The sequence below is a fragment of the Lolium perenne genome, chromosome 7 (genome assembly GCF_019359855.2).
Source record: "Lolium perenne isolate Kyuss_39 chromosome 7, Kyuss_2.0, whole genome shotgun sequence".
Lineage (NCBI taxonomy): Eukaryota > Viridiplantae > Streptophyta > Magnoliopsida > Poales > Poaceae > Lolium > Lolium perenne.
The window spans coordinates 208222197-208246728 of record NC_067250.2 but is presented as its reverse complement, the minus strand read 5'-3'; the positions used below and the strand labels follow the sequence as shown (position 1 = coordinate 208246728).

Below are 24532 nucleotides of genomic sequence, written 5' to 3'. Positions count from 1 at the left end.
TGGGAACCCCAAGAGGAAGGTGTGATGCATACAGCGGCAAGTTTTCCCTCAGTATGAAACCAAGGTTTAATCGGACCAGTAGGAGCCAAGAAGCACGTTGAAGGTTGATGGCGGCGAGATGTAGTGCGGCGCAACACCAGGGATTCCGGCGCCAACGTGGAACCTGCACAACACAAACCAAGTACTTTGCCCCAACGAAACAGTGAGGTTGTCAATCTCACCGGCTTGCTGTAACAAAGGATTAGATGTATAGTGTGGATGATGATTGTTTGCAGAAAACAGTAGAACAATTGCAGTAGATTGTATTTCAGATGTAAAGAATTGGACCGGGGTCCACAGTTCACTAGTGGTGTCTCTACCATAAGATAAATAGCATGTTGGGTGAACAAATTACAGTTGGGCAATTGACAAATAGAGAGGGCATGACCATGCACATACATGATATGATGAGTATTGTGAGATTTAATTGGGCATTACGACAAAGTACATAGACCGCTATCCAGCATGCATCTATGCCTAAAAAGTCCACCTTCAGGTTATCATCCGAACCCCCTCCAGTATGAAGTTGCTAACAACAGACAATTGCATTAAGTATTGCGCGTAATGTAATCAATAACTACATCCTCGGACATAGCCTCAATGTTTTATCCCTAGTGGCAACAGCACATCCATAACCTTAGAGGTTTCTGTCACTCCCCCAGATTCACGGAGACATGAACCCACTATCGAGCATAAATACTCCCTCTTGGAGTTACTAGCAAAAACTTGGCCAGAGCCTCTACTAATAACGGAGAGCATGCAAGATCATAAACAACACATAGATATAAATTGATAATCAACATAACATGGTATTCTCTATTCATCGGATCCCAACAAACACAACATATAGCATTACAGATAGATGATCTTGATCATGTTCGGCAGCTCACAAGATCCGACAATTAAGCACAATGAGGAGAAGACAACCATCTAGCTACTGCTATGGACCCATAGTCCAGGGGTGAACTACTCACTCATCACTCCGGAGGCGACCATGGCGGTGTAGAGTCCTCCGGGAGATGATCCCCTCTCCGGCAGGGTGCCGGAGGCTATCTCCTGAATCCCCCGAGATGGGATTGGCGGCGGCGGCGTCTCTGGAAGGTTTTCCGTATCGTGGCTCTCGGTACTGGGGGTTTCGCGATGAAGGCTATTTGTAGGTGGAAGAGCAGGTCAAGGGGCGTCGCGAGGGGCCCAGGAGACAGGCCGGCGCGGCCAAGGGCTGGGCCGCGCCGCCCTACCTCCTGGCCACCTCGTGGCCCCACTTCGTTGACTCTTCGGTCTTCTGGAAGCTTCGTGTGAAAATAGGCCCCTGGGCGTTGATTTCGTCCAATTCCGAGAATATTTCCTTACTAGGATTTCTGAAACCAAAAAAAGTAGAAAACAACAACTGGCTCTTCAGCATCTTGTTAATAGGTTAGTTCCAGAAAATGCATAAATATGATGTAAAGTATGCATAAAACATGTAGATATCATCAATAATGTGGCATGGAACATAAGAAACTATCGATACGTCGGAGACGTATCAGCATCCCCAAGCTTAGTTTCTGCTCGTCCCGAGCAGGTAAACGATAAAAAAGATAATTTCTGGAGTGACATGCCATCATAACCTTGATCATACTATTGTAAACATATGTAATGAATGCAGCGATCAAAACAATGTAAATGACATGGGTAAACAACTGAATCATATAGCAAAGACTTTTCATGAATAGTACTTCAAGACAAGCATCAATAAGTCTTGCATAAGAGTTAACTCATAAAGCAATAATTCAAAGTAAAGGTATTGAAGCAACACAAAGGAAGATGAAGTTTCAGCGGTTGCTTTCAACTTATAACATGTATATCTCATGGATATTGTCAACATAGAGTAATATAACAAGTGCAATATGCAAGTATGTAGGAATCAATGCACAGTTCACACAAGTGTTTGCTTCTTGAGGTGGAGAGAGATAGGTGAACTGACTCAACAATAAAAGTAAAAGAATGGTCCTTCAAATAGGAAAGCATCGATTGCTATATTTGTGCTAGAGCTTTGATTTTTAAAACATATGGAGAGCATAAAAGTAAATTTTTGAGAGGTGTTTGTTGTTGTCAACGAATGGTAGTGGGTACTCTAACCCCCTTGCCAGACAAACCTTCAAAGAGCGGCTCCCATTTTATTTTATTTTTGTGTGGCACTCCTTCCAACCTTTCTTTCACAAACCATGGCTAACCGAATCCTTCGGGTGCCTGCCAACAATCTCATACCATGAAGGAGTGCCTTTTTATTTTAGTTTTATTATGATGACACTCCTCCCCACCTTTGCTTTCTCAAGCCATGGCTAACCGAATCCTTCGGGTGCCGTCCAACAATCACATACCATGGAGGAGTGTCTATTTTTATTAATTAATTTGGAACTGGGAATCCCGTTGCCAACTCTTTTTGCAAAATTATTGGATAAGCGGATGAAGCCACTAGTCCATTGGTGAAAGTTGCCCAACAAGATTGAAAGATAAACACCACATACTTCCTCATGAGATATAAAACATTGACACAAATCAGAGGTAATAAATTTTGAATTGTTTAAAGGTAGCACTCAAGCAATTTACTTTGGAATGGCGGAGAAATACCATGTAGTAGGTAGGTATGGTGGACACAAATGGCATAGTGGTTGGCTCAAGTATTTGGATGCATGAGAAGTATTCCCTCTCGATACAAGGTTTAGGCTAGCAAGGTTATTTGAAACAAACACAAGGATGAAGCGGTGCAGCAAAACTCACATAAAAGACATATTGTAAATATTATAAGACTCTACACCGTCTTCCTTGTTGTTCAAACTCAATACTAGAAATTATCTAGACTTTAGAGAGACCAAATATGCAAACCAAATTTTAGCATGCTCTATGTATTTCTTCATTAATAGGTGCAAAGTATATGACGCAAGAGCTTAAACATGAGCACAAAAATTTCCAAGTATCACATTATCCAAGACATTTTAGCAATTACTACATGTATCATTTTCCAATTCCAACCATATAACAATTTAACGAAGAAGAAACTTCGCCATGAATACTATGAGTAAAGCCTAAGGACATATTTGTCCATATGCAACAGCGGAGCGTGTCTCTCTCCTACACAAAGAATGCTAGGATCCATTTTATTTAAACAAAACAAAAAACAAAAACAAACCGACGCTCCAAGCAAAGCACATAAGATGTGACGGAATAAAAATATAGTTTCAGGGGAGGAACCTGATAATGTTGTCGATGAAGAAGGGGATGCCTTGGGCATCCCCAAGCTTAGATGCTTGAGTCTTCTTGATATATGCAGGGGTGAACCACCGGGGCATCCCCAAGCTTAGAGCTTTCACTCTCCTTGATCATGTTGTATCATCTCCCTCTCTTGATCCTTGAAAACTTCCTCCACACCAAACTCAAAACAACTCATTAGAGGGTTAGTGCACAATCAAAATATACATGTTCAGGTGACATAATCATTCTTAACACTTCTGGACATTGCACAAAGCTACTGAAAGTCAATGGAATCGAAATATCCATCGAGCATATCAAAATAGGCAATGCGAAATAAAAGGCAGAATCTGTCAAAACAGAACAGTTCGTAAGGACGAATTTTATTGAGGCACCAGACTTGCTCAAATGAAAATGATCAAATTGAATGAAAGTTGCGTACATATCTGAGGATCACTCACGTAAATTGGCATAATTTTCTGAGTTACCTACAGAGAATTTTGCCCAGATTCGTGACAGCAAAGAAATCTGTTTCTGCGCAGTATTCCAAATCTAGTATGAACCTTACTATCAACGACTTTACTTGGCACAACAAAGCACAAAACTAAGATAAGGAGAGGTTGCTACAGTAGTAAACAACTTCCAAGACATAAATATAAAACAAAATACTGTAGTAAAAACATGGGTTGTCTCCCATAAGCGCTTTTCTTTAACGCCTTTCAGCTAGGCGCAGAAAGTGTATATCAAGTATTATCAAGAGACGAAGTGTCAACATCATAATTTGTTCTAATGATAGAATAAAAAGGTAAATTCATTCTCTTTCTAGGGAAGTGTTCCATATCTTTCTTGAGAGGAAATTGATATTTAATATTACCTTCCTTCATATCAATGATAGCACCAACAGTTCGAAGAAAAGGTCTTCCCAATATGATGGGACAAGATGCATTGCATTCAATATCCAAGACAACAAAATCAACGGGGACAAGGTTATTGTTAACGGTAATGCGAACATTATCAACTCTCCCCAAAGGTTTCTTTGTAGAGTGATCAGCAAGATTAACATCCAAATAACAATTTTTCAATGGTGGCAAGTTAAGCATATTATAGATTTTCTTAGGCATAACAGAAATACTTGCACCAAGATCACATAAAGTATTACAATCAAAGTCATTGACCTTCATCTTAATGATGGGCTCCCAACCATCCTCTAGCTTCCTAGGAATAGAAGTTTCGCGTTCTAGTTTCTCTTCTCTAGCTTTTATGAGAGCATTTGTAATATGTTTTGTGAAAGCCAAATTTATAGCACTAGCATTAGGACTCTTAGCAAGTTTTTGTAAGAACTTTATAACTTCAGAGATGTGGCAATCATCAAAATTCAAACCATTATAATCTAAAGCAATGGGATCATCATCCCCAATGTTGGAAAAAATTTCAGCAGTTTTATCACAGGCAGTTTCAGCAGTTTTAGGCAGTTTTTCGCGCTTTGCATTTGAAGTGGAAACATTGCTAACACCAATTATTTTATTATTAATAGTAGGAGGTGCAGCAACATGTGTAACATTAGCATTACTAGTGGTGGTAATAGTCCAAACTTTAGCTATATTATCTTCTTTTTCATTTTCTTCTCTTTCCCACCTAGCACGCAATTCGGCCATCAATCTTATATTCTCATTAATTCTAACTTGGATGGCATTTGCTGTAGTAACAATATTATTATTATGATTTGCATGAGGCATAACTTTCGATTTCAAAAGATCAACATCAGCAGCAAGACTATCGACTTTAGAAGCAAGTATATCAATTTTTCCAAGCTTTTCTTCAACAGATTTGTTAAAAGCAGTTTGTGTACTAATAAATTCTTTAAGCATGGCTTCAAGTCCAGGGGGTGTGTTCCTATTATTGTTGTAAGAATTCCCATAAGAATTACTATAGCCGTTGCCATTATTATAAGGATATGGCCTATAGTTGTTACTAGAATTGTTCCGGTAAGCATTGTTGTTGAAATTATTATTTTTAATGAAGTTGACATCAACATGTTCTTCTTGAGCAACCAATGACGCTAACGGAACATTATTAGGATCAACATTAGTCCTACCATTCACAAGCATAGACATAATAGCATCAATCTTATCACTCAAGGAGGAGGTTTCTTCGACAGAATTTACATTCTTACCTTGTGGAGCTCTTTCCGTGTGCCATTCAGAGTAATTAATCATCATATTATCAAGATGCTTTGTTGCTTCACCAAGAGTGATGGACATAAAGGTACCTCCAGCAGCTGAATCCAATAGGTTCCGCGAAGAAAAATTCAGTCCTGCATAAAAGGTTTGGATGATCATCCAAGTAGTCAGTCCATGGGTTGGGCAATTTTTAACCAAAGATTTCATTCTTTCCCATGCTTGTGCAACATGCTCAGTATCCAATTGTTTAAAATTCATTATGCTACTCCTCAAAGATATAATTTTAGCAGGGGGATAATTTCTACCAATAAAAGCATCCTTGCATTTAGTCCATGAATCTATACTATTCTTAGGCAGAGATAGCAACCAATCTTTAGCTCTTCCTCTTAATGAGAAAGGAAACAATTTTAATTTTATAATGTCACCATCTACATCCTTATACTTTTGCATTTTACATAATTCAACAAAATTATTGAGATGGGCAGCAACATCATCAGAACTAACACCAGAAAATTGCTCTCGCATAACAAGATTTAGTAAAGCAGGTTTAATTTCAAAGAATTCTGCTGTAGTAGCAGGTGGAGCAATAGGTGTGCATAAGAAATCATTATTATTTGTGGTTGTGAAGTCACACAACTTAGTATTTTCAGGAGTACCCATTTAGTAACAGTAAATAAAGCAAACTAGATAAAATAAATGCAAGTAACTAATTTTTTTGTGTTTTTGATATAGAGTGCAAGACAGTAAATAAAGTAAAACTAGCAACTAATTTTTTTGTATTTTGATTTAGTGCAGCAAACAAAGTAGTAAATAAAGTAAAGCAAGACAAAAACAAAGTAAAGAGATTGGGATATGGAGACTCCCCTTGCAGCGTGTCTTGATCTCCCCGGCAACGGCGCCAGAAAAAGAGCTTGATACGCGTACAGCACGCGTCCGTTGGGAACCCCAAGAGGAAGGTGTGATGCGTACAGCGGCAAGTTTTCCCTCAGTATGAAACCAAGGTTTAATCGAACCAGTAGGAGCCAAGAAGCACGTTGAAGGTTGATGGCGGCGAGATGTAGTGCGGCGCAACACCAGGGATTCCAGCGCCAACGTGGAACCTGCACAACACAAACCAAGTACTTTGCCCCAACGAAATAGTGTGGTTGTCAATCTCACCGGCTTGCTGTAACAAAGGATTAGATGTATAGTGTGGATGATGATTGTTTGCAGAAAACAGTAGAATAATTGCAGTAGATTGTATTTCAGATGTAAAGAATTGGACCGGGGTCCACAGTTCACTAGTGGTGTCTCTACCATAAGATAAATAGCATGTTGGGTGAACAAATTACAGTTGGGCAATTGACAAATAGAGAGGGCATGACCATGCACATACATGATATGATGAGTATTGTGAGATTTAATTGGGCATTACGACAAAGTACATAGACCGCTATCCAGCATGCATCTATGCCTAAAAAGTCCACCTTCAGGTTATCATCCGAACCCCCTCCAGTATTAAGTTGCTAACAACAGACAATTGCATTAAGTATTGCGCGTAATGTAATCAATAACTACATCCTCGGACATAGCATCAATGTTTTATCCCTAGTGGCAACAGCACATCCATAACCTTAGAGGTTTCTCACACTCCCTGCATTCACGGAGACATGAACCCACTATCGAGCATAAATACTCCCTCTTGGAGTTACTAGCAAAAACTTGGCCAGAGCCTCTACTAATAACGGAGAGCATGCAAGATCATAAACAACACATAGATATAAATTGATAATCAACATAACATGGTATTCTCTATTCATCGGATCCCAACAAACACAACATATAGCATTACAGATAGATGATCTTGATCATGTTCGGCAGCTCACAAGATCCGACAATTAAGCACAATGAGGAGAAGACAACCATCTAGCTACTGCTATGGACCCATAGTCCAGGGGTGAACTACTCACTCATCACTCCGGAGGCGACCATGGCGGTGTAGAGTCCTCCGGGAGATGAATCCCCTCTCCGACAGGGTGCCGGAGGCTATCTCCTGAATCCCCCGAGATGGGATTGGCGGCGGCGGCGTCTCTGGAAGGTTTTCCGTATCGTGGCTCTCGGTACTGGGGGTTTCGCGACGAAGGCTATTTGTAGGCGGAAGGGCAGGTCAAGGGGCGTCGCGAGGGGCCCAGGAGACAGGCCGGCGCGGCCAAGGGCTGGGCCGCGCCGCCCTACCTCCTGGCCACCTCGTGGCCCCACTTCGTTGACTCTTCGGTCTTCTGGAAGCTTCGTGTGAAAATAGGCCCCTGGGCGTTGATTTCGTCCAATTCCGAGAATATTTCCTTACTAGGATTTCTGAAACCAAAAACAGTAGAAAACAAAGAATCGGCTCTTCGGCATCTTGTTAATAGGTTAGTTCCAGAAAATGCATAAATATGATGTAAAGTATGCATAAAACATGTAGATATCATCAATAATGTGGCATGGAACATAAGAAATTATCGATACGTCGGAGACGTATCACGCCGCTTCACCCCTGTCGTCGACGACACCCTCGAAGCAACTTCCGCGGGGGTCACAGGGCTGGGAGTGGTCGCCGGGGTGGTTGATGGAGCGGCGGATGCTGCGGCGACCACGGGAGAGGGTGGAGGCGCCTGCGCGGTAGCAACGGCGGCCAGCGGGGTAGCTACGGTGGCCGACGGGCTCGATTCGAGACTTATCGGGGACAAATCGGACGGTGGCGGCGCAGAAGAAGGTGAGGGCGCACAGATCGGCGGCGGCGGTGGCGGTTGGGAGGAGCTGAATGTTCCCTCGCGCGCAAAGTAGGGATTGTGTTCGGGCTGCATTCGGTTCACTCCTTCGGCCCCTACAAATACAGGCTGACGGAACGAACCGAACGCAGCCCGAAAAAATATTTTTAGTTTTGGCCCGTTTACGGTCGCTGATCGACACCATTTTTCGGCGCGAACCCGTAAACTCGCGGTTATTATTCGGTTTTGGACCTTTTACGGGCTCTGTTAGAGATGCTCTAAGAGCATCTCCAGCCGCGTCCCCCAAAGCGTCCCCCAAAGGGATTTGGGGCGCGCCGGACAAAAAAACCGTTCCAGCCGCGTCCCCCAAAGCCCATTTTTGTCCGGCGCGCCCCCATACGGTGTCCGGCGCCCCGAGCCCGTCCCCGTCCCACAGGGGACGCACCGGGGACGCCGGACACAACGAAAAGCGAGACGGGGAGTGGCGGGGCCGACTCGTCAGCGGCACAATAAATTTTTAACCTAACCATCGCCTACCTCGCGAGGAAAGTTATTGGCGGTGCAGTTCCCGCAGCGACGCAGCGACGGTGGGTTCCGCAGCCGACGTTAGCCGACGGTGCGGTTCCGTAGCGACGTTAGCCGACGGTGCGGTTCCGCAGGCGACGCAGCCGACGCGTCCCGTCGCGCCTAGCTCTGCGTGCCGGCGTTAATGCGCGCCACCGCTCCCCGCCTCCCTCCGGCCTATAAAAGGGCCGCCTCTCATCGTCCCTCTCACACACAAACCCTAGCGCCTCTCTCCCAAACCCTAGCCGCCACCATCTCAACAAGACTCGACGCTATGTCCGGTAGAGGCGGAGGCCGACCTCGCGGCCGTGGTCGTGGTCGTGGCCGCGGCAGAGCTGAACGCTCACCGTCGCCTTCCACGCCGCCGGCTTCATCATCGTCGGAGATGGACGTGGAGCCGGACGTGCGGTTCGAGTTCGTCCTCGTCCTCAAGGGCGACCCGCGCGGCATCCAGAGGCTGCCGGACTCCTTCGCCGACTACGTCGCCGGCGACGATCGCCCGCGCACGATGCATCTGCGGGAGGCTGCGTGCAGCTACTACCGGTGGATCGTCGACGTGATCTACGACGCGCGCGGCATGATGTACCTTAACATCGGCTGGGAGAAGTTCGCGCGGCACCACAGCCTCCAAGCCGGCTTCATCCTCCCGTTCTCCTACTTCGGCGACAGGGACATGAGCGTCAAGGTCTTTGACGAGACGCGGTGCCGCCGGGACTACCACGGCGACAACACCGACGAGGAGGACGACTGAGTGTTCTTTCTTCGCAGCGAACACGTGCACGGAGGTTTCTGCCTGTTCGCCTCATCGGTAGAACCAACAAGGGCACCATCCTCCCGCGGGATTTTCCAGTTTAGGTGATTGGGTGTGCCCTCGAGTGTTCTTTCTTAGCAGCGAACACAGGAAACCTTCGATGCACGGCCTAGTTAGGTTTAGTTTCTTTGCAAAATTTTATATTTGTGTCCACGACGGTTCAAACTATGTATTAGTTTGTGGAAAACCACGTTCCAAACTGTGTTTTCGTGTAAACCACGTTCCAAATTATGTATTAGTTTGTGGAAATTGAAATAAAAAAAACCAAAAAAAATATTTTAAATGTTTGGGGGAGGCGTTTGGGGGACGCGGCTGGGGAGCGACGTCCCCCAAAGGCGGCACGAATAAAACACGTCACCAAACGTTCAATCCGACGCGGTTTAGAGTACGCTTTGGAGAACGCGACCGGAAATGCTCTAACCCCGCATGTTGCGGTCGAGGGTGCGAGCTGACGAGAGCAGGCTGCTATCAGCAAAGTTAGTTGGAGAAGCATCTGGAAGGCGCGCGGCATATATGTGGAGTATATTCGTCTGGTGGTAGCCTCGTAATTATCTGCACGAGGAAATGGGGATATCTGGCCATCTTGTCCGTCTAGACGTCCGGATGGTCGTGGTCGGAGACCCCACGACGCCACGGGACGCCCGCCGTGGCGGCAGATGTCCGGATCCATCCTGCACGCGGCACCCTGTCCTCCTTTGCTTTCCCGTGCAGTGCCACTCCGATGATATCTCTGCCACAACTTGCCGACTGTGATGCTAATTTTAGCCAAAACCAAAAACTAATGTTTTCAAGTTTGATCAAACTTTCGATTCAAGTTTATTGACTATGTTTAGGCAAAATATTCTCTAGAATCTATGTAGATTCAACAAATTTGCGTGAACTAATTCAGATTAGAGGGAGTAGCAACAAATATGACGTTAAATTGGAGTATTGGGAAACTACGGATACAAGGGTATTAATTAAATCAATATCATAATTTTTGTTAACTTTTTTTTTCTATAAAGTTGATAAAATTTTAATAGATTTGACCTGGACAAACGTTAGAATAATAGATGTACACTTATGCGCGGAGTAATTCATAAGAGCATCTCCAATCACATTTCCTAACCGATGTCCGACAAAAGCTTCGTATCGGCCGAATGGGGATAATGTCGCGTGGTGCTGCATTTGGGGCATGCTCGTTTGTCCTAGCCGCGTCCGCCAAACATTTGTTTAAAAAACTTAAATTCAAACGATAATTGAAATTATCATTATATTTTACATGGTTTGAATGAAATTCATGTAAGCTAAACTAATCTACTTCATCGTCTTGGGCGTCAGTGGGATTCCAACGGCCATCCGCCACCGCTTAGCAGGTGCATGTCCAATAGAACTGGGTAACATGCGTCGTACAAGACCCACGCTCTAGAGACGGTTAAGATGTGGCTCCCAAATGTGTTTGTGGTCAAGCCTCTTCCGGTGCGGTTGTTCAACATAAAGAGCAACGAGAATGTGTGGCGTGAGGCGGTGCTAGGGACGGCTCCATGTGGCCGCCTAGGGAACCGACACAAACATTACTACCCTCGACGAGAGGTTGATGATGATGTAAATGACTAAGAGAACAATCATGTCGCCACCATGTGTCGATGACACGGTTGATCCAACGCTCACCATGTCGCAACGCCGTTGCATTCGGCGCTCCTGCGGAGTGTTAATGGGCTCGGGATGCCGAACACAATATTGAACCGCCCCGGCTCGTAAAGACTTTTGAGGCACCCAACCACCCCAAATCATAAAAGACTTATGAGGTACGCGGCTGGACGCGGTTCTACACGTTCCCAAAAACCTTTGAAGATGGTTTGGAGAACACATGTGGAGTTGTTCTAAATATGTTCCGTAAGACATCACTTGTACCCCGTATATTAGTTTGATGGGATCATGCAATTGAAATGCAGTGGCAAAAGCGGTTCAGGTGAAAGGAGGCGCAAATCCAACTGTCCAGTGGGAGATTAGAAGACAGGCGGTGCAATTTTAGGAAAAACTTCATCTTCTTCATCCAAGGATCATGCATATCAATAGCAATGTTTGCTCACAACTGTGCTCAACAGGCAAAAACTCTCGCCAGAGTCTCGCCTTTATGTTCTTGCAATAACCCCTGCTCATAGATCATCTTCTTGTCCTGTATCAGTAGCAATCAACAGATTACTACCATCAGAAACAATGTTTGTATCTGTACAATGGCTATGAGTAATGCAATTAGGGTGCTCAGCACCCTACCCTTGTTCAAAAATGCAGTGGCAAAAGATCAATCCAGCACAAGCACACACTTAGGCACACAAAACAGAGGATCCGTAGGATTCCATCTCGTTCACGTCGGACAAACACGAGAGGGTCGCCGCCTCGTCGCCGTTGCCGGCGGCCGCCCAACCTTTCGGGCCACCTTCTACTGGTCACCCTGTACCACACACATGTACTACCAACCATACAGAAGCTAGCTACTGCGCATCACACCAAGAACAAATGAGCATTTCCCGCCCTAAATATATAATAATCCCCAGTCTACTTTCGCCGACGCATTTCTTACCCGCATTATTGGCAAACAAAATCGTTTTTCTTATAACTATTGCAAGGCAAAATATGCTTTCTTCTTCCTTGCGCAAGAAACCACGCGCGCGGACCGCAGCGAATATTTCCTTGCTCCGCATTTTTCTCTTCTTTCTTGTCCGAGAAACCACGGGCAGCCACGACGTGCAACCGCCCCCGACCGTCGATGACACACGTGGGTCTCGCAGGTTCCGGGCCCACCGTTCAGTGAGAAACGTGGCATCTTGAAAAAGGCAACGGAGGGACAGGTCACCCGCGCACATCGGGCTTAATCAAAGGATTTCTCTGGATTTGTTTACCTTTCTTGCAGCCCCATTTCGCCTTTTCCTCTCGTGCTGCCTTTATATAAACCGCCCCTGCTTAAACCCTCTCCACATCCGCTTTCCAGACACTTCTCCACATCCCGTCCCGTCCCCAGCGAACCTGCTCCAACATCTCCATCGCGCCGTCGTCAGAGTTCCACTCGCCATGGGTAAATCGCTCATCGAATCCATCCCTCTAATTGCTTTGCTGCGTTTGTGCTCTGCTTCCTGATCTGATCGGTGTTTGTTTTCGTGTTTTTTGCTTGATTTGGGGCGCATGCAGGCAAGATTAAGATCGGAATCAACGGTAAGTTTCAGTCGATTTACCTATCAGTTGTTGTTTTCTCTCGGGGTGAGGTTTGGTTGAATATGTGGTGATTTTGAGTGGCTGATTTTGCTCAGGTTTCGGAAGGATCGGAAGGCTCGTCGCCAGGGTCGCCCTCCAGAGCGACGATGTCGAGCTCGTTGCCGTCAACGACCCCTTCATCACCACTGAGTACATGGTATGCCCCTCGATCCGCGGTTTTCACCCGGTTCCCTAGGTAGATCTGGCGGTTCCACAAGGTATTAGAGCGGTTTTAGTTTTACCGCCGGTTTAAATTAGCACATGCATGCCGGTTGTGGGTGGTTACTGTTTGAGTACATGATGGTTACGGTTTAGTAGCCTGAGTGGTTCAGTATTGTCTGTGGTTTGGTAAGAGTTCAGTAGTTCGATTGGAGTTCAGTTGTTTGTATTTTTCCAAGATTTTGTTAATTTTCTCTAGTATGCCAAGACACCCGAGTTCCACAGTGTTTTTTCTTCCTCTTTGACGATAACCTGTCTTAGATGCAGAGTTGTTTTGTCTGCTTAGTTCCACAATTATTCTATCAGTTCGTTGAGTAAATCATTGACTGCTCGCAGGTTGAGCGATCTGCTGTGGTCCTAGCCTTATCCTGTTAAATCTTAACCGTTTATTCTGTGATATGCAGACCTACATGTTCAAGTACGACTCCGTGCACGGCCACTGGAAGCACAGCGACATCAAGCTCAAGAACGACAAGACTCTCCTCTTCGGCGAGAAGGCAGTTGCTGTCTTCGGCGTCAGGTAGTCCTATGTTGCAGCTTCTTCTTAGAACAGTTGAGCCAAGGCTTGTCTGCCTGTAGCTGTGGAACTGATGTTTGAACCTCTGTGATTCATTAGGAACCCTGAGGAGATCCCATGGGCCGAGGCTGGTGCCGACTATGTCGTGGAGTCCACCGGTGTCTTCACTGACAAGGACAAGGCTGCTGCTCACTTGAAGGTATAATTCAACTTCCAGTTTTCATCTTCCTACTAGCATATTATTATTTTTGACTATGTGTCCTTTTTGGCCATTGCATACCAGACTGAGGAAGAATACCTTGTTGACATTTATGTTACAAGTGGTATTCTGTAACTTTTAGTTGTGATTTCTTAGTGTGTATAAGCTTGGTCAGTGAACACACACTCAAAGAAGCAGGGCAAAGGCAAAGTAGAGACTGTGGTTTCTTCTGCCCCAAAATTTATCTAGTAGATTACTTTGATGTATGCTCTAGTAACTTAGCAAGCACTGGTATCAGTATTCATGATAGTCTATTCAGTGTCCTAAAATATAGTTTTATGGAGTGCTCTGTTTTAGCAGTTCCATGCCCTCGATGCTAGTTTTATGGAAGTGCTCTGTTTTACATGAACTTAGCTTTTGAAATGCTGTTCCAACAATGGATGTGTGATTACGCCTTATGATGTTCTTTCGATGTCAGGGTGGTGCCAAGAAGGTTGTCATCTCTGCACCAAGCAAAGATGCCCCTATGTTTGTTGTTGGTGTCAATGAGGACAAGTACACTTCAGATGTTAACATTGTCTCAAATGCTAGCTGCACCACTAACTGTCTCGCTCCCCTAGCTAAGGCATGATTTACTTCTTCATATATCACTTAATTTCCAGGACTGATGACTGATGTTGGGATCACGGTTCATTAATTGTTAACAATGGTTAATTTCATTCTCCAGATCATTAATGACAACTTTGGTATTATTGAGGGTCTGATGACCACTGTTCATTCCATCACTGGTAAGATTTTTTTGACGGCCATGGTCTTGTAAATTATTGGTCTGTTAAAATTATCAGGTAGTTGACACAGGCATTACTTATATCTCTCTCAGCCACCCAGAAGACTGTTGACGGACCCTCAAGCAAGGACTGGAGAGGTGGGAGGGCGGCAAGCTTCAACATCATCCCCAGCAGCACCGGTGCTGCCAAGGTATGCCAAGAATAGTGCTCTACATTTGTTCAAAGGCAAATTGTTTTGAATGCATTGTCTTCTTTTACCTCTATTGACTGTTTTGTACTTAATGTAGTAGTAAGTTCTTCCATTATGTGCTTTATCCGGTGTTAGATAAGTGGACCCCTGCCTTGTTACAGTGCGGAACTTGGGGTTTGATAGTTAATATTGTGCACATTCATTTTAATTTAGCACTGTGGGCCAGTTCAATAGATTTTAGATTTTAGTATGCTTCAACTTGAAATATCATGTGCACAGCTGTGTTCTGGTGTTCAGTTAGCTGTTTGTCTAACTTCCCAGGGAAATGGATGTGTTTAATTGTTTCCACTTTCATTTCTGTGATAGCATGCTGTTTTGTTGAAGGTAACTCATTGACTAATGATATTGATGAATTTCAGGCTGTTGGCAAGGTTCTTCCTGAGTTGAATGGCAAGCTCACCGGTATGTCATTCCGGGTTCCCACAGTTGATGTGTCAGTTGTTGATCTCACCGTCAGAATTGAGAAGGCTGCATCATATGAGGACATCAAGAAGGCCATCAAGTAAGTGCAGTTCTAATCTTAGAGCATCCCATGCTCAATCACAGGAGTTTGTTCTGCAGAAATTTCTATTATTCTGCTGCTTTTTCCAGAACGCCACTGACAAGGTTATGCTAATTGTTTTTTCAGGGCTGCATCTGAGGGAAACCTCAAGGGAATCATGGGTTATGTTGAGGAGGATTTGGTCTCCACTGACTTCATTGGTGACAGCAGGTATGCGGATGTGTTCCAGTTGTTGGCATAAACTGCCAAGTCTTCTCAGGCAGTTGCTCATTGTTGATGCCTGTTTCCGCAATTTAGGTCGAGCATCTTCGACGCCAAGGCTGGAATTGCTCTGAACGACAACTTCGTCAAGGTTGTGTCGTGGTACGACAACGAGTGGGGTTACAGGTCAGTTTCAATGTTGGTTTCATTTTTGTGCGTACAATACAATGTGCTGTTCTTCTTTCTATCCTGCCGTTTAACACTTTGAAACAAATTCTTATGCAGCAACCGTGTCGTCGACCTGATCCGCCACATGGCCAAGACACAGTAGGGTGTTTGGCTTTTCTTCTGGGCGGCGAGGCCTGATCCGCCACATGGCCAAGACACAGTAGAGTGTTCCGCTTCTCTTCTGGGCGAGTCGGAGACGAGCCTTTTCTTTGTCTATGCAGAGAGAATAAATTTGGACGGCGTTGGCAGACGCCGAGTCCATGCTTAGTTGGACATAAGTTGCCTTCTGTTTTCCGCATCTACTACTACTGTCTGTAATGGAGTTGCTAATCAAGAACTCGTTTTTGCTCGTTTGTGAAAATATATATCGTTCAGTTCCGTCGTTTATCTTGTTTCGACTTGCTGGTTGCATTGTATACCTGTGCCATGTGATGTTTCTTGCTTGCCTTGTGTGTTATACACTTATACTCCAGGGCTGCGTGTCTTGTTTGATGACGAGGGCCGCTGTATGTGGTCTCGTAGTACTGCGATAATTTGTTCTACAGTAGTACATTGAATCGGTGGTGGGCGACTTTTACAGTTCCTCGGATAGGGGGACAGAACCAAGCAAGTTAATCGCCGCACCGAAGCCATTGAAGATCCCTGGAAGGACGGACAAACTCGAGCGAGTGAAGTGCAGCAGGGCCATTCTCTTGGCGACCACCTGCACATAGAGTCCACAGCACCAGCACCTCCCGCCACCAAGGCCAACCATAAGAGCAACGCTGCAGCCCCTGATGCAGATTCAGCCACAAAGTGTTATATTGTGATCCAAATTCATATATTAAAGGGAGGCTAACTTCTGACGAGCCGAACGAGGCCCGTCGCCCGAGGCTTGGGCCGAAGCGTAGGTTATATACAAGAAGCCTGCACCAGACCCGGCACCATGAATCTGGTACTTTCCTCCCGGCATGGCGCCAACCTACGGCGTAAATTCGAACCGTAGCACTAGAGCCAGCAGTACGACTGATGCAATTTTTTTCGGGAGGCAAGTATTGTCACTGAACATGGAAATGAAGAAGTCTTCTTCGGTTCTTCGGGATGGTGCCGAGGATGTACGACCTCGAGGACCTGCTCCGTGGGTCCGTTGAGGTTCTTGGCAAGGGCACGTCGCGGGTGGAGATGGGCAGGTCGTGGCCGAGCGGGTGGAGGTGGGAAGGAAAGTAGTGCAGGCTTGTATCCCCTGCACCTCCCCATCCTGCCGGTGTATGACACGGCTCCCACTGTTTTGTTTTTTCAAATGAGAAAATATGGATTGCGATAGAGGATGAATCTGACATGTGGCCCCGTCTAGTTACTAAGACAATGTGTATTCTAGCCAAAATTATCCTTTTTCTGGTGCGCCAAATAGCTCCAGGGTTCAACTTAGATCGGAATTCAGTAGTTTAAAGTACAAATCATGGGAATCATTCTCCAAATACGCATGACCTCATTTTCGCCGTAAGTATCCAAGAAGCAACCAGGGATGGCCGTCATTATCGGCGACACCGAGCTCTCAGCGCCATAGTCAACGCCCTCCTTGTGACTATCCCGCCATTCCGTTCACGCATGTTTTTTTTTTTTGAAATATAACCATCTATTAAAAAGAGTCAGCAAGCCGCCTCATTAAAAACCTTCCAGTCCCCTTCGGTACCCTGGTAAGGAAAAGAGTGCGTCTGAAACTTGCTGCTCTGAGTTCAAATAACAGTTACATCATTTATCATCCTCGGAAGTAAAAAGCTAGGGGGCTCATCGTCCCAAATACAATCTAAACGATTCTCAAAACAAAACCTAGCTATCTCATGTGCCGCCTCATTAGCCTCCCTTCTGCAATGTTCAAAGCTGATATTAATATATCCTGCGGCAAGGATTCTACAATCATCAAAAATGGCTGCCGAGGACGTGGCAGAGAAACCTCCATCATTCATAGTATCTATCACCTGAGAATTGTCCGACTGGATGATATATTGATTTCCTCCCAAGAATTGTGCTGCACTTAGACCTTCTCTTAACGCATACGCTTCAGCCATAAAAGGATCAGCCACGAATAGTAACTCTTTACAGTTTGCATAAATAAATTTACCTGTGTAGTCCCTTACCACTGTTCCAATACTCCCTCGACCTTGATCCTCATCATAAGCTGCATCGACATTTATTTTCAAAACCCCTTCCATAGGTCTAGTCCAGGATTCCTTCTTGTTTATGATAGTATGCTTCTTTGCTTTCCAATAATTTGTGGCTAACACACCAATTGACATTGCACTTCGATGGATAATTTGAAGTGCTTCTCCATGAGTAAATTGTCTTCTTTCCCACCATAAGTACCATGCTCCTGTCAAAATTAACTCTGGTAGACCAATGTTATTTAGAGAAGAACATAAGCCAAGATTTAAGATCATATGTTGAATAACCATTGAGCCAGATCGTTCAGTTAATGAACTAGTTATAATATCCGCAATACCCAGCCTTTGCCAAACTTGTTGTGCACGCTGGCAAGTAAAAGTCATGTGAAGTATGTCTTCACAATGTATTTTGCAAATTGGGCACTGACTGCTTGTCCCTATGTGCCGGTTTGCCAGGACTCCATAACAAGGTATCAAACCATGCAGCAATCTCCACCCGAAAATTTTAATCTTTGCAGGGAGGTGAAGGCGCCACAATTTCTTCCATACATCATCTCCTCTAGATCCCCCAATATCCATCACATTCGGATTATGTCTACCAAATTGGTATTCCCATTCCGCGTGGTACGCGGATCTCACTGTAAATAGCCCAGATTTTGTCCAATGCCATGCAACGAAATCCTCCATCCCAGTTGGGGACAGTGGGATTTCAAGGATTCGTGTCACATCTACTGTCCAAAAAATTTGGCGAATTAAATCCTCATCCCATGATCCGGTGATAGGATTTATCAAATCAGGCACCGTTTGAAGCATAATATTACCTCTTGGAGTATACACTTTCCGTGTTGGGCTCGTAGGTACCCAGGCATCTTCCCAAATATTAATTTGGTCGCCTTCTCCAATTCTCCAAATACATCCACGCCTCAAAGTTTGTATGCCATAGAAAATACTCTGCCATGTGTAAGAGCTTCCACTTTTGAGCTTTGCATTCAGAAGTTTACCATCTGGATAGTATTTTGAGCGGAGAACTCTTGCACACAAAGAATCTGGATCTTGCATCAGTCTCCAACATTGTTTTGCTAGCATCGCTGTATTAAAAGTATGTAAGTCTCTAAAACCCATTCCCCCTTTCTCCTTCGGAATACATAGCTTCCACCACGCCAACCAATGCATCTTTTTATGGTCATCGTCGTCACCCCACCAAAATTGCGAAATAGCATCAGTGATTCCCTTACAGATGTTTTTTGGGATATTGAATACTGTCATCTTCTTATGCTCAAGCCATACCAGTTTTTTATTCCGTTCACGCATGTTGTAGTACTCGTACTTGCATATACATCAATCGGTCGTGAGTCTTGACCGGACGGCATCCCGAACCGTTGTTGTTTTGCGGGCGTTTCTGACTCCGATAGCCGCTGCCATACGCCAATCGTGCTTCAAATTTACTCGCCCTTCTGCTAGTTTTCACCTTCATGTTCCTATAACGACGAGCTGTTTATGTTGATAGTAAATCACACCTCCTGTACGGATACAAGTCCTGTGTTCAGCGGTTCTTCGCCGTACTCTTCTCAGTCCAAAAGCAAAACATCATCGGAAGTATTCCAATAGAGAATACATGATTTTACACGAGGGAATTTCAATGCTCGAAGGCAAAACTCTATTTTAAACCTTGAATTCATAGAAGGAGTCTGAAACAAAGCCTGAACTCCTAATCCCTGGAAACTGAACCTTCAACTATTCCATCCCGGTCAATCCTAGCTGATTTTCGCGATGCGCCTGTTTGATCGTCTAGGATGCCGACGTCCCTTTTTTCCTTAGAAAATATTGTCAAAGCAGCGCGGGGCCACGGCCGAGAAGGGACGGAATCTCAGTTCAAGTCATCTCCGCTGATTTCCTTATTCGACCGGCGTCCGTGCTACGATTTGGATAACGTGGCATCTCCAAAGTCTACGCCGGCCGACCACATCACCGGCTTGCGTATGTTTTATTCCTTGTCACACACACAAAAAAGAGGAATATCACCAAACTCCATTCAGTTTAAATTCGATTTTACATGTTTCGTTTTTTTTACCTATGTTACATCTTTCATCTGGCAGGTCAACATGACACCTCGTTGGAGTGTCGAAGCAAGAATGTTTAGTCTGACCGTCCAGCCGTACCTGTATATATGGAGATGCCGAAATCTGCTAACCAGACCACAACTGTTCTTTCAGCCAATTCTTAGTGTAAAAGGTGCTAGCTTGAAGATCGAACAAACCAGTTTTTCCGCTGAACTGCCAAAACATTTTATATTTAGAAACGGAGCGAAAAGTCTCTTTGGCACATGAGCTCCAGTGATTCCTAGTATTTGAAAAACATATTTCTGTAATTTCAAAAAATCTGAAATTAAATGGGTACATATTTATAAACATTTTGAAGGTATTCTGTAAATTTCGGATGAAAATATGTTGTATTTTGAGCCATACGAAAAAGACAAATTTCTGACAAAAATCTAAAGTTTCCATCCCTACAAATTTGTTATTTTTCCTGAGCTCAAAATACAAGACAGTTTCTACCAAAAATTTACACGAGTATTCAGAACATGTGTATGTATTTGTGGAATAAAATTTATGATTTTTTAAAACACATAAATACAATGTTTAAATATTACAAAAATCAAGAGCACTGGCACCTGGGTGCACCAAATCTGCTCTCGAAACGGAGGGACTAACATGTATGTCAGCTTACTCTGCGTACCGAATTTGTGGCACCTTGAAAGCCCGAGTATTTATTGGCTCTTTGTTAACACTTTCTTTTTTGCGACATGATCTTTGACTCGGTTGTTATTTTTTCGAGAAATGATGTTTCATTGTACAGACGGCTACACTAACCATCAACAACGGACGTTTCAATCTTGGAGATCTATAGAAGCACAAGCCATCAAACATTCAAAGCGTAACTACATATAACAGTGTGATCTGCATGATTTTTTCCTTTCGAAAGAGCCAGACCAGTCGTACCGGTATACCACTTGGTTCCACTTCCTTTAGAACGTGTATCTTTCAAAAACATCTGCTATGCACAAGTGAGAGGGGGGCAGCCGCCCCCATCCCACTCTCGAGTGTAATTTTTTTTAGCATAAATATGCTATGCAATCTAGGTTTAGATAGGAGCAATGGGTGGCCATGATAAGACGGAGACGTCAAACATTACATGGTTACGATTTTTTGGACACAGACGAGAAACAAACAGTTTTCGCTAACTGAGCAGCACGAGTAGACACATACGACACACTTAACTGAGCAGCACTTTAAGTGCAGCTCTCACTGAGCAACACATACGATAGCCTTAACTGAGCAGCACTCTAAGTGCAGCTCTCCTAACTGCAGCTCTCTAAGTCCTAACTGAGCAGCACTCTCGAAGAGGACGAAGACGATGGCGAAGAAGACAACGGCGAAGAGGTGGAGACTTCGGGGAAGGTGATGTCGGTGAAGACGCCGGCGACGGAGTGAAGACGCATCGGCGAAGAAGGAGATGGCAGTGGAGACGCTGGCGACGATGAAGATATCGGTGAAGACGCGAGGAAGGAGATGTCGGTGGAGACGCCCGGTGAAGGTGACGATGCCGGTGGAGACGCCGGCGAAGAAGATAGTTGTCTTGGCCGTCCACCGACAGGAGCAGCACTAGGCTGCAAGGGTGTCTTCCTCCACCTCGGAAGAAAATATGACGCGGTAGATGGCGATGTAGTAGACGAGGAAGACCCCGCCGGTGCCGGCCAAGAAGACGCCGACCAGAGCTTTCTTCGCAGCCGACCAGCAGGATGCCCGTGTGGTCTTGACCACGAGCAACTGGAAGGTCACCGCGAGGCCGAATCCCATCGTGACGATGGAGAGGGTGAGAGCGACGAAGGCGGCGCCGCGCAGGAAGCGGACGGAACGCCCCTGGGCGTTCAACACCTCGTTTTCGGCGACCATCTGGATGGGGACCATTGCGGACGCCATTGACCCCATGAGAGCGAGGAGCGTCATCAGGCAGTACTTGGCGAGCTTGGTGAAGTCGCTGCGGCGTGGAGCGCAAGGGCTCCCATGTGGCCGAAGCGCCGTCTGTACCGGCCGCACAAGTGAGAGAGAGAGAGGGAGGGGGGCAGCCGCCCCACTCCTCTCTCGAGTGTAATTTTTTTAAGCATAAATATGCTATGCAATCTAGGTTTAGATAGGAGCAATGGGTCAATATCCCACAGCACCCTAGCCAGCTCTTCTTGCACAGGCACAAGGAGGTCTGCAACTACTCCTCAGAAGAAAAGATGACGCAAAAGTGCAAGGTGGTAGATGAGAAATACGGTGGAGACGCCGACGAAGAAGGCGGTGACAGATGATGTCTTGGCAGGTGAACACTAGGAGAATTGGGTTGTCTTGAGGATGAGTAAATCGAAAGGTTACCGTACAGCCGATTGATACGTCCAATTTGCATCACTATTTTGTATCATAATTTGCTGTTATTCATTGATATATTTCATATTTGGACATAATACTTATGTTATTTCATCTATTTTGCATGTTTCATCATTATTGGAGGATCGAGCACCGGAGCCAGGATTCTGCTGGAAAAAGCACCGTCAGAACGCAATATTTCGGAAGATTAACTGTGGAAGGAAATTATACCAAAAATCCTATTTTTCCAGATGACGAAGGAAGCCAGAAGGGGGAGTCGTGGGGACCCAAGGTGGGCCCAGACCATAGGCCGGCGCGGCCCATGGCCTGGCCGTGCCGCCTGGTGAGGAGGGGGGCCCACAGCCCCTCTCGCCTCCTTTTCTTCGCGAAATCCTTCGTCCCGAAGACCTAAGCCACAGAGGGTACCTCGCGAAGAGTTACAGCCGCCTCTGCGGGACGGAGAACACCAGAGAGAAAAGAGCTCTCCGGCGGGCTGAGATCCGCCGGGGAAATTCCCTCCCGGAGGGGGAAATCGACGCCATCGTCACCGTCATCGAGCTGGACATCATCTCCATCACCATCATCATCATCTCCACCATCATCACCGCCATCTCCACCGCTGGACATCGTCACCGCCGTAGCAATTTGGGTTTGATCTTGATTGTTTGATAGGGGAAACTCTCCCGGTATCGATTTCTACTTGTTGTTGATGCTATTGAGTGAAACCATTGGACCAAGGTTTATGTTCAGATTGTTATTTGTCATCATATCACCTCTGATCATGTTCCATATGATGTCTCGTGAGTAGTTCGTTTAGTTCTTGAGGACATGGGTGAAGTCTAAATGTTAGTAGTGAATTATGGTTGAGTAATATTCAATGTTATGATATTTAAGTTGTGGTGTTATTCTTCTAGTGGTGGTATGTGAACGTCGACTACATGACACTTCACCTTTATGGGCCTAGGGGAATGCATCTTGTACTCGTTTGCCAATTGCGGGGTTGCCGGAGTGACAGAAACCTAAACCCCCGTTGGTATATCGATGCAGGAGGGATAGCAGGATCTCAGAGTTTAAGGCTGTGGTTAGATTTATTCTTAATTACTTTCTTGTAGTTGCGGATGCTTGCAAGGGGTATAATCACAAGTATGTATTAGTCCTAGGAAGGGCAGTACATTAGCATAGGTTCACCCACACAACACTTATCATAACAATGAAGATTATTTAGCCGTATGTAGCGAAAGCACTAGACTAAAATCCCGTGTGTCCTCGAGAACGTTTGGTCATTATAAGTAAACAACCCGGCTTGTCCTTTGTGCTAAAAAGGATTGGGTCACTCGCTGCAATTGTTACTCTCGCACTTTATTTACTCGTACTTTATTCATCTGTTACATCGAAACCCCCTGAATACTTGTCTGTGAGCATTTACAGTGAATCCTTCATCGAAACTGCTTGTCAACACCTTCTGCTCCTCGTTGGGATCGACATTCTTACTTATCGAAGATACTACGATACACCCCCTATACTTGTGGGTCATCAAGACTATTTTCTGGCGCCATTGCCGGGGAGCGAAGCGCTATTGGTAAGTGGAATTGGTAAGAGAAATATCTACTGTTTGTGCTGATTTTATTTCTGCATGCTGCCATAATTCATTATGGAGAGATCTCCTCTCGAATGTTTATTTGGAAAATCTGCTACTACTGCAAAGGTAGTGGATGAGGGGCCAGGTGAGGAGGAAATACCATACAAAATACCTATGAAAATTATTGAACGCGTAGTGAATAACCGTTATACAGGGGATGGAACTGTCCACCCTGGAGATCATTTACTGTTCTTGCATGAATTATGCGGTTTATTCAAGTGTGCAGGTATTGCTATGGATGAAGTGAGGAAGAAACTATTCTCTATATCATTTGTGCGGTAAAGCGGCACATTGGTATAAATTACTGGATAATGGGGATTCTCTTGAATGGAATGATATTGTGTCCCGGTTTTATTCTAAGTTCTATCCTCCAAGTGAAATTCACAAGGATCGGAATCGCATATATAATTTTTGGCCTCATGATGGAGAGAGTATTGCCCAAGCTTGGGGGAGATTGAAGTCTTTAATGCTCAAATGCCCCATTCATGAGCTTCCTGGTAATGTTATTATTGATAATTTCTATGCAAGACTTTCTTTTGAAGACAAGACCTTGCTGGATACTTCTTGTTCTGGATCATTCACGCGCAATAAGGAAGAGTTTAAAAGGGACCTTCTTAATCGAATCCAGGAAAATACTGAAGGATGGGAGATCGACAA

At 44.9% G+C, this 24532-nt stretch overlaps 1 protein-coding gene across 1 annotated transcript; it reads left to right on the top strand.

Annotated features, from left to right (window-relative positions):
- Nucleotides 1-12453: 12453 nt before the first annotated feature.
- On the top strand, nt 12454-16073 carry LOC127314374 (glyceraldehyde-3-phosphate dehydrogenase 1, cytosolic). The gene is made up of 12 exons (XM_051344834.2): nt 12454-12606; nt 12720-12743; nt 12839-12939; nt 13406-13521; nt 13618-13717; nt 14196-14342; nt 14445-14505; nt 14598-14695; nt 15115-15257; nt 15384-15467; nt 15555-15644; nt 15744-16073. The coding sequence occupies exons 1-12, from the start codon at nt 12603-12605 to the stop codon at nt 15787-15789; spliced, it is 1014 nt and encodes a 337-aa protein (XP_051200794.1). The 5' UTR covers nt 12454-12602; the 3' UTR covers nt 15790-16073.
- Nucleotides 16074-24532: the final 8459 nt, after the last annotated feature.

What these genes read in the sequence shown, in the direction of transcription:
- LOC127314374 (XM_051344834.2), top strand. An exon ending in GTCTCGCTCCCCTAGCTAAG is followed by an intron (nt 14,343 to 14,444) that starts GCATGATTTACT and finishes TTCATTCTCCAG; the next exon opens with ATCATTAATGACAACTTTGG. An exon ending in GCAGCACCGGTGCTGCCAAG is followed by an intron (nt 14,696 to 15,114) that starts GTATGCCAAGAA and finishes GATGAATTTCAG; the next exon opens with GCTGTTGGCAAGGTTCTTCC.